This window comes from Tamandua tetradactyla, chromosome 12 (genome assembly GCF_023851605.1).
Source record: "Tamandua tetradactyla isolate mTamTet1 chromosome 12, mTamTet1.pri, whole genome shotgun sequence".
NCBI classification, from domain to species: domain Eukaryota; kingdom Metazoa; phylum Chordata; class Mammalia; order Pilosa; family Myrmecophagidae; genus Tamandua; species Tamandua tetradactyla.
Genome location: NC_135338.1, coordinates 63787387 through 63800652, shown reverse-complemented (window position 1 = coordinate 63800652; position 13266 = coordinate 63787387). Strand labels below are relative to the sequence as shown.

Sequence of the window (13266 nt, the reverse complement as noted above, 5' to 3'; positions counted from 1 at the left end):
AGGGGTGGAGCCAAGATGGTGGCTAAGTGAGGTGTGGGATTTAGTTTATCCCCCAGAGCAGCTACCAAATTGCCAGGAACAGTACAGAAAAACTGCTGGGGCCATGTGAGTGACTGGACACACAGCATACCCAAGTCTGGACAAGCTGGACCTGCAGCAAGCCCACCCAGAACTGTGAGTCCCCCAAGCTGCAGAACTGGGGGTCCCTCCCCCACAGGCTGCTTCCCAGAGGGGATAGGAAAGAGACTTTACCAGCAGCAGGGGCTGAGTACAACCAAGCTCCAATTATGGAATTAATTTAAAAATTCTGACTACTAAAAATAGGCCCCCAGCTCAGCTGAACCTCCAGTAAAAGCTGAGGTTGCCCTGGCGCAGAGGGGGCAGGACTGATGGAAAAAGGGGAAAAAAAAGAAAACAGAGGTTTTTTGGATCGGATAGCACATAATACTTGAAAGGGTCTGGGTCCTGAAGGAAAGGAGGGGGCACATAGGACCTGGAGATACACAAAGCAGCATACCAACTTAACCTCATGATTGACAAACCTGAGGAACAGGGGTCCTGCTCTGAAAAGGATTTTACTTTTTCTTTTTTTGTGGCTTTGTTTCTATGGCTTGACTACTATTTGGATACAGTTGCAGGGCTTCTCAGGCTCCAACAACCCCAGGCATGGGCAGATTTAAGCTTGTTTGAGAATTTGTCTGGAGTCTGTGTCTTCCCCAGGAGAGGGGTGGGGCCCAACTCAGGTCGAATCCCTCCCTCAAGGAATTCAGATCCCAGGGTCTGGAAAAATGAAGCAATTAAAGCCAGCCTACAACCTCTTCTCTGTCTCAATCATGCCCACAGCAGGGAGAATCTGCTGAAGTTAGAGTCACCTTATGCTGTTGGGACCCACAGGCTGATAAGCACCACATACAGGGCAGGATAAGAAAAACACAGAGTCTAGGGGCTTCATAGGAAACCCTTTCAACCTGCTGGGTTTCACCCTCAGGGAAAACTGATGGAGGTGACTCTTTCCTCCAGAGAGGAGGCCAGTTTGGTCTGGGAAAATCTGGCTGGGGTCTATAATACCTAAGTAGACCCTCCTAAGGCGTGGGAAAAGGCACCATACAGGCAGGGCAAGAAACAAGAAAACAAGAACTGAAAAATTCTGATCTGTAAGACAAAACCTAAGCTAGAGGTCTAGAATAAGCTGAACTGAATGTCAAACAGATAGAAAACAAAGTCATCCAGCAAGAAAATCCTAGGTTAAAAAAAGTGAAAACACTCTTCAGAATAAACCAATTAACAAAATTAAATGCCTAGATGCCAGCAAGAAATAACAAATCATACTAGGAAAATTGAAGATATGGCCCATCAAAGGAACAAACCAACAATTCAAATGAGATACAGGAGTTGAAATAATTAATACAGGATGTTCGAACAGAGTTGGAAAACCTCATCAAAAATCAAATCAATTGAGCAGTCTCACCACCCTCCCCCTCTCTGCGTGGGACATGACTCCCAAGGGTGTGGACCTTCCTGGCAACGTGGGACAAAGATCCTGAAATGAGCTGAGACTCAGCATCAAAGGACTGAGAAAAACCCTAGATTGAGCTGAGAATTAACATCAAGAGACTGAGAGAACCTTCTTGACCAAAAGGGGGAAGAGTAAAATGAGACAAAGTGTCAATGGCTGAGAGATTCCAAACAGAGTCGAGAGGTTGTCCTGGAGGCTATTCTTATGCATTAAGTAGATATCACTTTGTTGTTCAAGATGTAGTGGAGAGGCTGGAGGAAATTGCCTGAAAATGTAGTGCTGTGTTCCAGTAGCCATGTTTCTTGATGATGATTGAACAATGATATAGCTTTCACAATGAGACTCTGTGAATGTGAAAACCTTATGTCTGATGCTCCTTTTAGCTACTATATCAACAGAAGAGTAGAACATATGGAATAAAAATAAATAATAGGGGGAATAAATGTTAAAATAAATTCAGTTTGAAATAGTGGTAAATGAAAGCGAGGGGTAAGGGGTATGGTACGTATAGTTTTTTTTTCTCTATTATCATTTTATTTCTTTTTCTGTTGTCTTTTTATTTCTTTTTCTAAATCGATGCAAATGTACTAAGAAATTATGAATATGCCACTATGTGATGATATTAAGAATTACTGATTATATATGTAGAATGGAATGATTTCTAAATGTTTTGTTTGTTAATTTTTTTAATTAATAAAAAAGTTTAAAGAAATCAAATCAATGAATTGAGGGAGGATATAAAGAAGGCAAGGAATGAAAAAATAGAAGAAATCGAAAGTCTGAAAAACCAAATCACAGAACTTATGGGAATGAAAGGCACAATAGAAGAGATGAAAAAACAATGGAAACCTACAATGATTTCAAGAGGCAGAAAATAGGATTAGTGAACTGGAGGATGGAACATCTGAAATCCAACAAGCAAAAGAAAATATAGGGAAAAAAATGGAAAAATGTGAGCAGGGACTCAGGGAATTGAATGACAACATGAAGTTCATGAATATACATGTTGTGGGTGTCCCAGGGGAAGAAGAGAAGGGAAAAGGAGGAGAAAAACTAATGGAGGAAATTATCACTGAAAATTTCCCAACTCTTATGAAAGACTTGAAATTACAGATCCAAGAAGTGCAGTGTACCAAACAGAATAGATCCAAATAGACATACTCCAAGATGTACTATCTGATACACTAATCAGAATGTCAGATGTCAAAGAGAAAGAGAGAATTTTGAAAGCAACAACAGAAAAGCAATCCATCACATACAAGGGAAGTCCAGTAAGACTATGCGTAGATTTCTCAGCAGAAACCATGGAGGTGAGAAGACAGTGGGATGATATATTTAAATTGCTAAAAGAGAAAAACTGCCAACCAAGAATTCTATATCCAGCAAAACTGTCCTTCAAAAATGAGGGGAAATTAAAACATTTTCTGACAAAAACACTGAGAGAATTTGTGACCAAGAGACTGGCTCTGTGAGAAATACTAAAGGAACTACTAGAGAAAGATAAGAAAAGACAGGAGATAGAGTTTTGGAGAAGAGTGTAGAAATGAAGACTACCAGTAAAGGTAAAAAGAAAAATTAGATATGACATATGAAATCCAGAAGGCAAAATGGTAGAAGAAAGTACTTTCTAAACAGTAATAACACTAAATGTTAACGGATTAAAATCCCCAATCAAAAGACATAGACTGGCAGAATGGATTTTAAAACAGGACACATCTCTATGCTGTCAACAGGAAACACATCTTAGACCCAATGATAAACATAGGTTGAAAGTGAAAGGTTGGGAGAAGATATTTCATGCAAATAACAATCAGAAAAGACCAAGAGTAGCCCTATGAATATCCAACAAATTAGACTTCAAATATAAAGCAGTTAAAAGAGACAAAGAAGGACATTGTGTATTAATAAAAGGAACAATTCAACAGGAAGACATAACAATCATAAATATTTATGCACTGAGCCATAATGCTCCAAAATACATGAGACAAACACTGAAAAGAGAAAGAGACCCATCTACCATAATAGGTGGAGACTTCAATTCCCTGCTCTCATCAATGAACAGAACATCCAGACAGAGGATCAATAAAGAAACAGAGAATTTGAATAATACAATAAATGAGCTAGACTTATCAGACATTTATAGAACATTACACCCCACAACAGCAGGGTACACCATTTCTCAAGTGCTCATGGATCATTCTCAAGGATAGACCATATGCTGGGTCACAAAGCAAGTCTCAATAAATTTCAAAAGATTGAAACCATATGAAACACTTTTCAGATCACAGGAATAAAGTTGGAGATCAATAACAGGTAGAGGGCCAGAAAATTCACAAATGCATGGAGTCTCAACAACACACTCATGAACAACCAGTGGGTCAAGGAAGAAATTACAAGAGGATTGTCTTCAGTAAATATCTGAAGACAAATGAAAATGAAAACACAACATATCAAAATTTTTGGATGCAGCAATGCAGTGCTAAGAGGGAAATTTATTGCCCTAAATGCCTTTATCAAAAAACAAGAAAGAGCAAAAATCAAGGAATTAACTGTCCACTTGAAAGAAATAGAGAAAGAACAGCAAACTAACCCCAAAGCAAGCAAAAGGAAAGAAATAATGAAGATTAGAGCAGAAATAAATGAAATTGAAAACATGAAAACCAAAACCAGAAGTTGGTTCAATGAGAAAATCAGTAAGATTGATGGACCCTTAGCAAGGTTGACCAAAAGAAGAAGAGAGAGGAAGCAAATAAATAAAATCAGAAATGGAAGAGGAGACTTAATCTCTGACCCCGCAGAAATAAAGGAGGTAATGAGAGGATACTGTGAACAACTTTATGCTAATAAACTAAACAATGTAGATGAAATGGACAACTTCCTAGAAAGGCATGAACAACCAACGCTGACTCGAGAAGAAATAGACAACCTCACCAAACCCATCACAAACAAAGAAACTGAATTAGTCATTAAGAAGTTCCCCAAAAAGAAAAGTCCGTGACCAGATGGCTTCACATATGAATTCTACCAAACATTCAAGAGAGAGTTAGTAGCAATCTTCCTCAAACTCTTCAAAACAAAGAGGAGGGAAGCCTACCTAACTCATTTTGTGACGCCAACATCACCCTCATACCAAAAAGCCAGACAAAGATACTACAAGAAAAGAAAATTGCACACAATCTCTCTAATGAATATAGATGCAAAAATCCTCAACAAAATTCTTGCAAATTGAATCCAACAGCACATTAAAAAAATTATACACCATGACCAAGTAGGATTCATCCCAGATATGCAAGGATGGTTCAACATAAGAAAAGCAATTAATGTAATATCCCATATCAACAAATCAAAGCAGAAAAATCACATGATCATCTTGATTGACACAGAAAAGGTATTTGACAAAATTCAACATTCTTCCTTGTTGGAAACAGTTCAAAGGATAGGAATAGAAGGGAACTTCCTCAGCATGATAAAGGGAATATATGAACCCACAGCTAACATCATCCTCAATGGGAAAAAACTGAAAACTTTCCCTCTAAGATCAGGATCAAGACAAGGATGTCCACTATCAACACTGTTATTCAACATTGTGTTGGAAGTTCTATCCAGAGCAATTAGACAAGAAAAAGAAATACAAGGCATCAAAATTGGAAAGGAAAAAGTAAAACTCTCACTGTTTGCAGATGATATAATACTGTATGTCGAAAACCCACAGCAAAACTACTAGAAGTAATAGTGAGTACAGCAAAGTGGCAGGTTACAAGATCAACACTCAAAAATTTGTAGTGTTTCTATACACTAGTAATGAACAATCTGAGGAGGAAATCAAGAAAAAAACTTCATTTACAATTGCATCCAAAAGAATAAAATATTTAGGAATAAATTTAACTGGAGATACAAGAGACCGGCATGAAGAAATCTACAAGAAATTGCTAAAAGAAATTACAGAAGCCCTAAATAAATAAGTGGAAGGGCACACTGTGTTCATGGATTGGAAGATTAAATATAGTTAAGATGTCTGTTCTACCTAAATTGATTTACAGATTCTATGCAATACCAATTAAAATCCCAAAAACTTACTTTTCAGAAATAGAAAAACCAATAACCAAATTTATCTGGAAGAACAGAGTGCTCTGAATAGCTGAAAATATCCTGAGAAAGAAAAATGAAGCTGGAGGTCTCATGCTACCTGACTTTAAGGCGTATTATGAAGCTACAGTGGGCAAAACAGCATGGTACTGTTTTGTATATAAAGATAGATACACTGATGAATGGAATTGAATAGAGTATCCACATATAGACCCTCTCATCTATGGACAATTGATCTTTGACAAGGCAGTCAAACCAACTCACCTGGGACAGAACAGTCTCTTCAATAAATTGTGCCTAGAGAGCTGGATATCCACATGCAAAAGAATGAAAGAGGATCCATATCTCATACCCTATACAGAAATGAACTCAAAATGGATCAAAGACATAAACATTAGATCTAAAACCATTAAAATGTTAGAAGAAAATATAGGGAAATATAAATCTTATAATAGGAGGCAGTTTCCTAGACCTTACACCCAAAGCACAAGCACTGAAGAAATAAATAAGTAAATGGGAACTCCTCAAAATTAAAGTTTTGTGCATCAAAGGCCTTCATCAAGAAAATAAAAAGACAGCCTACACAATGGGAGACAGTATTTGGAAATAATATATCAGATAAAGGTCTAGCATCCAGAATATATAGAGATTGTTCAACTCAACAACAAAAAGACAGACAACCCAATTATAAAATGGGCAAAAGACATGAGCAGACACTTCTCAGAAGAGGAGATACAAATGGCCAAAAGGCACATAAAAAGATGCTCAACTTCCCTGAGTATTAGGGAAATGCAAATCAAAACCACCATCTCACACCCACCAGAATGGCCATTATCAATAAAACAGAAAACGACAAGTGCTGGAGAGGATGTGAGGAAAGAGGCACACTTATCCACTCCTGGTGGAAATGTCAAATGGTACAACCACTGTGGAAGGCAGTGTGGTGGTTCCTCAGGAAGCTAAGTATAGAATTGCAATATGACCTGGCAATACCATTGCTAGGTATCTATTCAGAGGACATAAGGGCAAGGACGCAAACAGACATTTGCACACCAATGTTTATAGCAGCATTATTTACAATTGCCAAGAGATGGAAACAGCCAAAATGTCCATCAACAGATGTGTGACTAAACAAGTTGTGGTATATACATATGATGGAATATTATGCAACTATAAGACGGAATAAAGTTGTGAAGTATGTAACAACATGAATGGACCTTAAGGACATTATGCTGAGTGAGATTAGCCAGAAACCAAAGGACAAATACTGTATAGTCTCACTAATATGAACTAACATTAGTGAATGAACTTGGGGAATTTCCGTTAAGAACAGAGACCATCAGGAGATAAAAATAGGGTAGATACTGGGTACTTGAAGCTGTAGGGATACAGGTTGTGCAACAGGACTGATTGTAAAAATTCAGAAATGGATCACACAATACTACCTAACTGTAATACAATAATGTTAGAACACTGAATGAAGCTGAATGTGAGAATTATAGAGGGAGGAGGGCTGGGGGCATAAATGGTACCAGAAGGAAAGATAGATGATGAAGACTGAGATGGTATAATCTAGGAATGCCTAGAGTGTATAATGATAGTGACTAAATATACAAATTTAAAAATGTTTTTGCATGAAGAAGAACAAGGGAATGTCGATGCTGCAGGGTGTTGAAAACAGATGGTAATTCATATTTTAAAACTTTAACTTATGACTGAGACTAAAGCAAAACATGCTTATTTGGTACAAAATTTATGTTTTGACTAATACAGTTCCTAAGATAACTCATGTGGACAGCTTAATTGAACACCATAAGTACATGGATCCTTGAGTAACACATGAGATTTTGTAGGTTTGTCCAGAGTGATGCCCCGATAAATCCCAGAGTGATTTGAACAGTGAATAAAAAAGTATTTGCAAAGTCCCCTTGGGGGAATGGCCAGAAAGGGGGAAAATTCAACTTCCCCACATGGAGAATTCCTGATATTCTCACAAGCAGTGGAGACAACCAAAGCAATAGGCCAAGCACTCAGTCTTGGGGTTTGTTCATATGAAACTTAACCCCGCAAAGGTTCTGCTAAGTCTACTTAAAGTTAGGCCTAAGAGTCATCCCCAAGAGAACCTCTTTTGTTGCTCAGATGTGACCTCTGTATCTCAGCCAACACGGCAAGCAAACTCACTGCCTTTCCTCTCTCTACATGGGACATGACTGCCAGGGGTGTGGACCTTTCTGGCAATGTGGGACAGAAATCCTAGAATGAGCTGGCACTCAGCATCAAGGGATTGAGAAAACCTTCTCAACCAAAAGGGGGAAGAGAGAAATGAGACAAAATAAAGTGACAATGGCTGAGAGATTCCAAACAGAGTCAAGAGGTTATTCTGGAGGTTATTCTTTTTTTTTTTTATTAATTGAAAAAAAATTAACTAACACAACATTTAGAAATCATTCCATTCTACATATGCAACCAGTAATTCTTAATATCATCACATAGATGTATGATCATCATTTCTTAGTACATTTGCATTGATTTAGAAAAAGAAATAGCAAGACAACAGAAAAAGAAATAAAATGATAATGTAGAGAAAAAAATGAAAATACAAAATACAAAAAATATATATAAAAACAAAAAAACAAAAACTATAGCTCAGATGCAGCTTCATTCAGTGTTTTAACATAATTACATTACAATTAGGTAGTATTGTGCTGTCCATTTTTGAGTTTTTGTATCTAGTCCTGTTGCACAGTCTGTATCCCTTCAGCTCCAATTACCCATTCTCTTACCCTGTTTCTAACTCCTGATGGTCTCTGTTACCAATGACCTATTCCAAGTTTATTCTCTAATGTCAGTTCACATCAGTGGGACCATACAGTATTTGTCCTTTAGTTTTTGGCTAGTCTCACTCAGCATAATGTTCTCTAGGTCCATCCATGTTATTACATGCTTCATAAGTTTATTCTGTCTTAAAGCTGCATAATATTCCATCGTATGTATATACCACAGTTTGTTTAGCCACTCGTCTGTTGATGGACATTTTGGCTGTTTCCATCTCTTTGCAATTGTAAATAATGCTGCTATAAACATTGGTGTGCAAATGTCCGTTTGTGTCTTTGCCCTTAAGTCCTTTGAGTAGATACCTAGCAATGGTATTGCTGGGTCGTATGGCAACTCTATATTCAGTTTTTTGAGGAACCGCCAAACTGCCTTCCATAGTGGTTGCACCATTTGACATTCCCACCAACAGTGGATAAGTGTACCTCTTTCTCCGCATCCTCTCCAGCACTTGTCATTTTCTGTTTTGTTGATAATGGCCATTCTGGTGGGTGTGAGATGATATCTCATTGGGGTTTGATTTGCATTTCTCTAATGGCCAGGGACATTGAGCATCTCTTCATGTGCCTTTTGGCCATTTGTGTTTCCTCTTCTGAGAGGTGTCTGTTCAAGTCTTTTTCCCATTTTGTAATTGGGTTGGCTGTCTTTTTATTGTTGAGTTGAATAATCTCTTTATAAATTCTGGATACTAGACCTTTATCTGATATGTCGTTTCCAAATATTGTCTCCCATTGTGTAGGCTGTCTTTCTACTTTCTTGATGAAGTTCTTTGATGCACAAAAGTGTTTAATTTTGAGGAGCTCCCATTTGTTTATTTCTTTCTTCAGTGCTCTTGCTTTAGGTTTAAGGTCCATAAAACCGCCTCCAATTGTAAGTTTCATAAGATATCTCCCTACATTTTCCTCTAACTGTTTTATGGTCTTAGACCTAATGTTTAGATCTTTGATCCATTTTGAGTTAACTTTTGTATAGGGTGTGAGATACGGGTCCTCTTTCATTCTTTTGCATATGGATATCCAGTTCTCTAGGCACCATTTATTGAAGAGACTGTTCTGTCCCAGGTGAGTTGGCTTGACTGCCTTATCAAAGATCAAATGTCCATAGATGAGAGGGTCTATATCTGAGCACTCTATTCAATTCCATTGGTCGATATATCTATCTTTATGCCAATACCATGCTGTTTTGACCACTGTGGCTTCATAATATGCCTTAAAGTCCGGCAGCTTGAGACTGGAGGTTATTCTTATGCATTATATAGATATCACCTTTTTAGTTAAGATGTAATGGAGAGGCTGGAGTGAACGGCCTGAAAATGTAGAGCTGTGTTCCAGTAGCTATGTTTCTTGAAGATGATTGTATAATGATAATAGCTTTCACAGTGTGACTGTGTGATTGTGAAAACCTTGTGTCTGATGCTCCTTTTATCTACCTTGTCAACAGATGAGTAGAACATATGGAATAAAAATAAATAATAGGGGGAACAAATGTTAAAATAAATTTAGTAGATTGAAATGCTGGTGATCGGTGAAGGGGAGGGTTAGGGGGTATGGTATATGCGAATTTTTTTCTTTTTTCTTTTTATTTCTTTTTCTGGATTGTTGCAAATATTCTGTGAGATGATCGTGGTGATGAATATACAACTATGTGATGATAAAGAAAAGATAATGCAGTGCTTACTTCAGCAGCACATACACTAAAATTTGAAAGATATGGAGAAGATTAACATGGCCCCTGCGCAAGGATGACATGCAAATTCGTGAAGTGTTCCATATTAAAAAAAAAAAAGATAATGCAGAAATGAGATACGCTCAACTTCTGATAGGAGAATAAAACCTGATTAATTTGTTTGAAATACTTGTGATTTTTTTTTCACTCGTGGTTATAGATAATTAATAATGATTTAATAACCCTAATTTTAAAGCTGACCTAAATTGTAAATTAGTTATTTATTTTTACCTACAAAATAGTATTGAGCAAGTGAACAATCTACGAGAAATTCAAGCACTGAGACGTCTGAATCCGCATCCAAATATTCTTACGTTGCATGAAGTTGTTTTGTAAGTATATTCGGGTTTTAAAAGTTATCTGCATTTGATGATAATGATTATTTCCCTTTTTAAGAAAGGAAACCATCGTAAGCATTTTAAATTGGCTTAGAGAGTAGTATTCTCATTTTATTTTACGTCACATTTTTATTTGGACAAATATTTATCTGATTCTCAAGTATACATAATTAATCCTTTTCCTGAAAATACCCTGAGTTAGGGGACTGCTTATCATTTAAGCATGCTTGAGTCACGTGGTTTGTCTCCTGTAACTCACGTTGCATTTCTGTGTATATATTGGCGGGTGACGCTTAATCCCCTAGTTGGAATTATGACCAAATGAGAAAATACTACTGTATATTTCAGGGATTGTCTCGTCTTATGTTATTGCTGCCACTTGTTACAGCTGCATAGTCTCCTTGCAGCCTTTCTTGTCAGAATTGATATAATTGCAGGGACTTTGAATTTCTGTTCTAATTGTAGAATGGTTTCTGTAAGTTCACCTGCCCATCAAGAAGGCAAAGCCCAGCTTCTCTGTGAGTGCCGCTTGGCACGCGGGAGCTCTGCCCTGCTGTTCTGGGCCCTGAGCTAGGGAATCTGGTTTCAGCTGCCTTCTGTGGGCAGTGCACACTGGGCACTGATGCTCAGAGAAGGCATGTCTGAGACTAGAAGCTCCTCTGCAGCTCTGAGGGCAGCAAGGCCATGATACCAGCAAAGTAGTTTTAATCTGACAAAGGAGAGTGCAGTGGATTTTATTATGAGGGTGAACATGTTAAAACTCAAAAATGAGATGTTTTGTCCTAGCTGTGTGGTCTCCTGGTCTACATTCCTCTTAGAAGCCAATTGGGGCCAGGTCCAGAGTTGGGTTCACATGTAATCATTACAACCTCGGATTGTGATGTGCTTCCTCCACGCTTCTTGAAGGGTCTCCCAACAGCCTGAGAGACTGGGGACTGAGGCTCCAGCAGGTACCCAGAGTAGTGTCTGGGAGTCACTTGGGATCCCCTGCTGGAAGCCCAGGGCCCCCTTCAGGGGAGGCTAGAGACTTCAGAGGCCTCTGTCTCTGGGGGTGGGACAGGGATTCCTCTGTCTTTTTCCTAGACTGGTTTTTATTTCTTTGTTTTTACTCCCCCATTGTAATTTATCCCAATTACCTGAGAGCAGTTTCGGTAAATTAAAACTAAGTGTGCAGCCACAGAGCGTGAATTAAACCTTTTTTTCTGTAATTGTTTTGCTTAACCAACTCCCCAACCTAATTTCTTCTTTCTACTGATAGTTAATTGTATATTTCCAAGACACATCTCTTTCTTTTTAAAGGACTTCTAGAATTTTTGCTTAACATAGAGTGTTACTCTTATTTAAAATTAATTTTAACTTGAAAATTGATTTAAAATCAAAACCTCCACTGTTTCAGTCATTTGATCACTGCTGATTTTATCTACTATGGGGATAGCTAATGTTTACCAGAAATGTTTAGAAGTTAGTTAAAGATTTGATTATATTTTCTGATTAAGACAAGAAAAAAATGTTTTAAAACCTGCTTTCTTCTTCAGTGACAGAAAATCTGGTTCTCTTGCACTAATATGTGAACTTATGGACATGAATATTTATGAGCTAATACGAGGTACGTAGAATAATCTGAAAGCCAATCTAAAATTCTCTCTTAGAGCTTGTGGTTCACATCTGCCTAGTTTTAGTTCTCAAAATCATTAGTTCCTATAGTGCAGTCATCTTGAGTAAATATAGAGAGCCGGTATTCTGGCATCCCTTCCATCCAGAGCGTGGCTGCCAGTGAGAGGTACAACCACACAGCCTTGGGGCATCAGCCTGGTGGGGGGAGGAGTAGGGGGACAGAGATCCACAGCTCAGGCCTTGATCCCCGTGAGCTGCTGGAGAGGGGGCTTTGCTCCCAGGCCTACCCTACTCTGAGGGTCATGGCTCACCCCAGTCATTTTGCTGCTCAGCATTCTCTTCTATCCCCCCAAAGAACCCTCAGCAGAAAGGGGCCTCCTCTTCTGTTGCCCCCTACAAAGTCTCATGGTCCAGGTTATGCATGCATTCACTTATTGGCGAGCTATTTGGCCTGAACCAACCTCAGTGAGGGCTGGTTTGGAGATCAGGAACGGAAAGAGGAGGGAAGGGGGCTGGAGTAGGCCCACACTCAGCAGGTGTTCCTGGGGCTAACCTCAACCTTACAAGCATTAGGTGACAGTACTTACCCTGTCACTATCTCTAAAACAGCAACACATTAAGTGTAATGTGACTTTCCAAATCACATTATACTTACAGGACAGGTGAAAAAAATCAGCTGCTGTAATGTCATCTGAATGACTTTGTGTATTGGAATAGAATTTTAGTGACACCATTATAGATTATTTTTAAATGGCTATTATCTCAAACAAGTTAGGCCCAAAGGAAGACAATGTGCTATGAAAGCTGTGAGATCAAGGAGTTAGTCTTGTGATGAATAAGACACTGACATTGAAGATGCTTATGAAGAGTTTAAATTGTTTTTATGAAGTGGGAGAGTGGAAAAAAGCTTTATTTCAAAATTATTATATTCTGTTTGTGATTTCAAATGTATCTAGGTTGGTAAATTACTAATAAATACCTACACAAAGTAGACAAGTTTTTCTACATTCATAAAAGTTTATGTGTGCAAGTTGGTTGAAAAACTTAGATCTTCTCATTGGCAAAATAAGATTGCTGTATATCTGGGAATGTAAGGTATTTCTTTTAAGTTACAAACTTTGTGTCCTTTATTGGTAGGAAAGCTCTCATTCAAAC

The 13266-nt window shown here is 38.1% G+C and overlaps 1 protein-coding gene and 1 non-coding gene across 4 annotated transcripts in view; both read left to right on the top strand.

The window, feature by feature from the left end:
- MOK (MOK protein kinase) overlaps positions 1 to 13266 on the top strand; it is a 106383-nt gene that overhangs the window by 45344 nt on the left and 47773 nt on the right. For 2 of the 3 annotated variants that reach the window (XM_077123611.1, XM_077123610.1), the window contains exons 3-4: positions 10402 to 10491; positions 12033 to 12103. The exons of the other annotated variant lie outside the window; for it this stretch is intronic. In XM_077123611.1, the coding sequence (XP_076979726.1) occupies positions 10402 to 10491; positions 12033 to 12103 (161 nt within the window). The remainder of the gene's footprint in view (positions 1 to 10401; positions 10492 to 12032; positions 12104 to 13266) is intronic. 3 annotated transcript variants of the gene reach the window in all.
- LOC143652758 (U6 spliceosomal RNA) lies at positions 10104 to 10210 on the top strand. Its single transcript, XR_013160821.1, has one exon. It is a non-coding gene; the product is annotated as a U6 spliceosomal RNA (small nuclear RNA).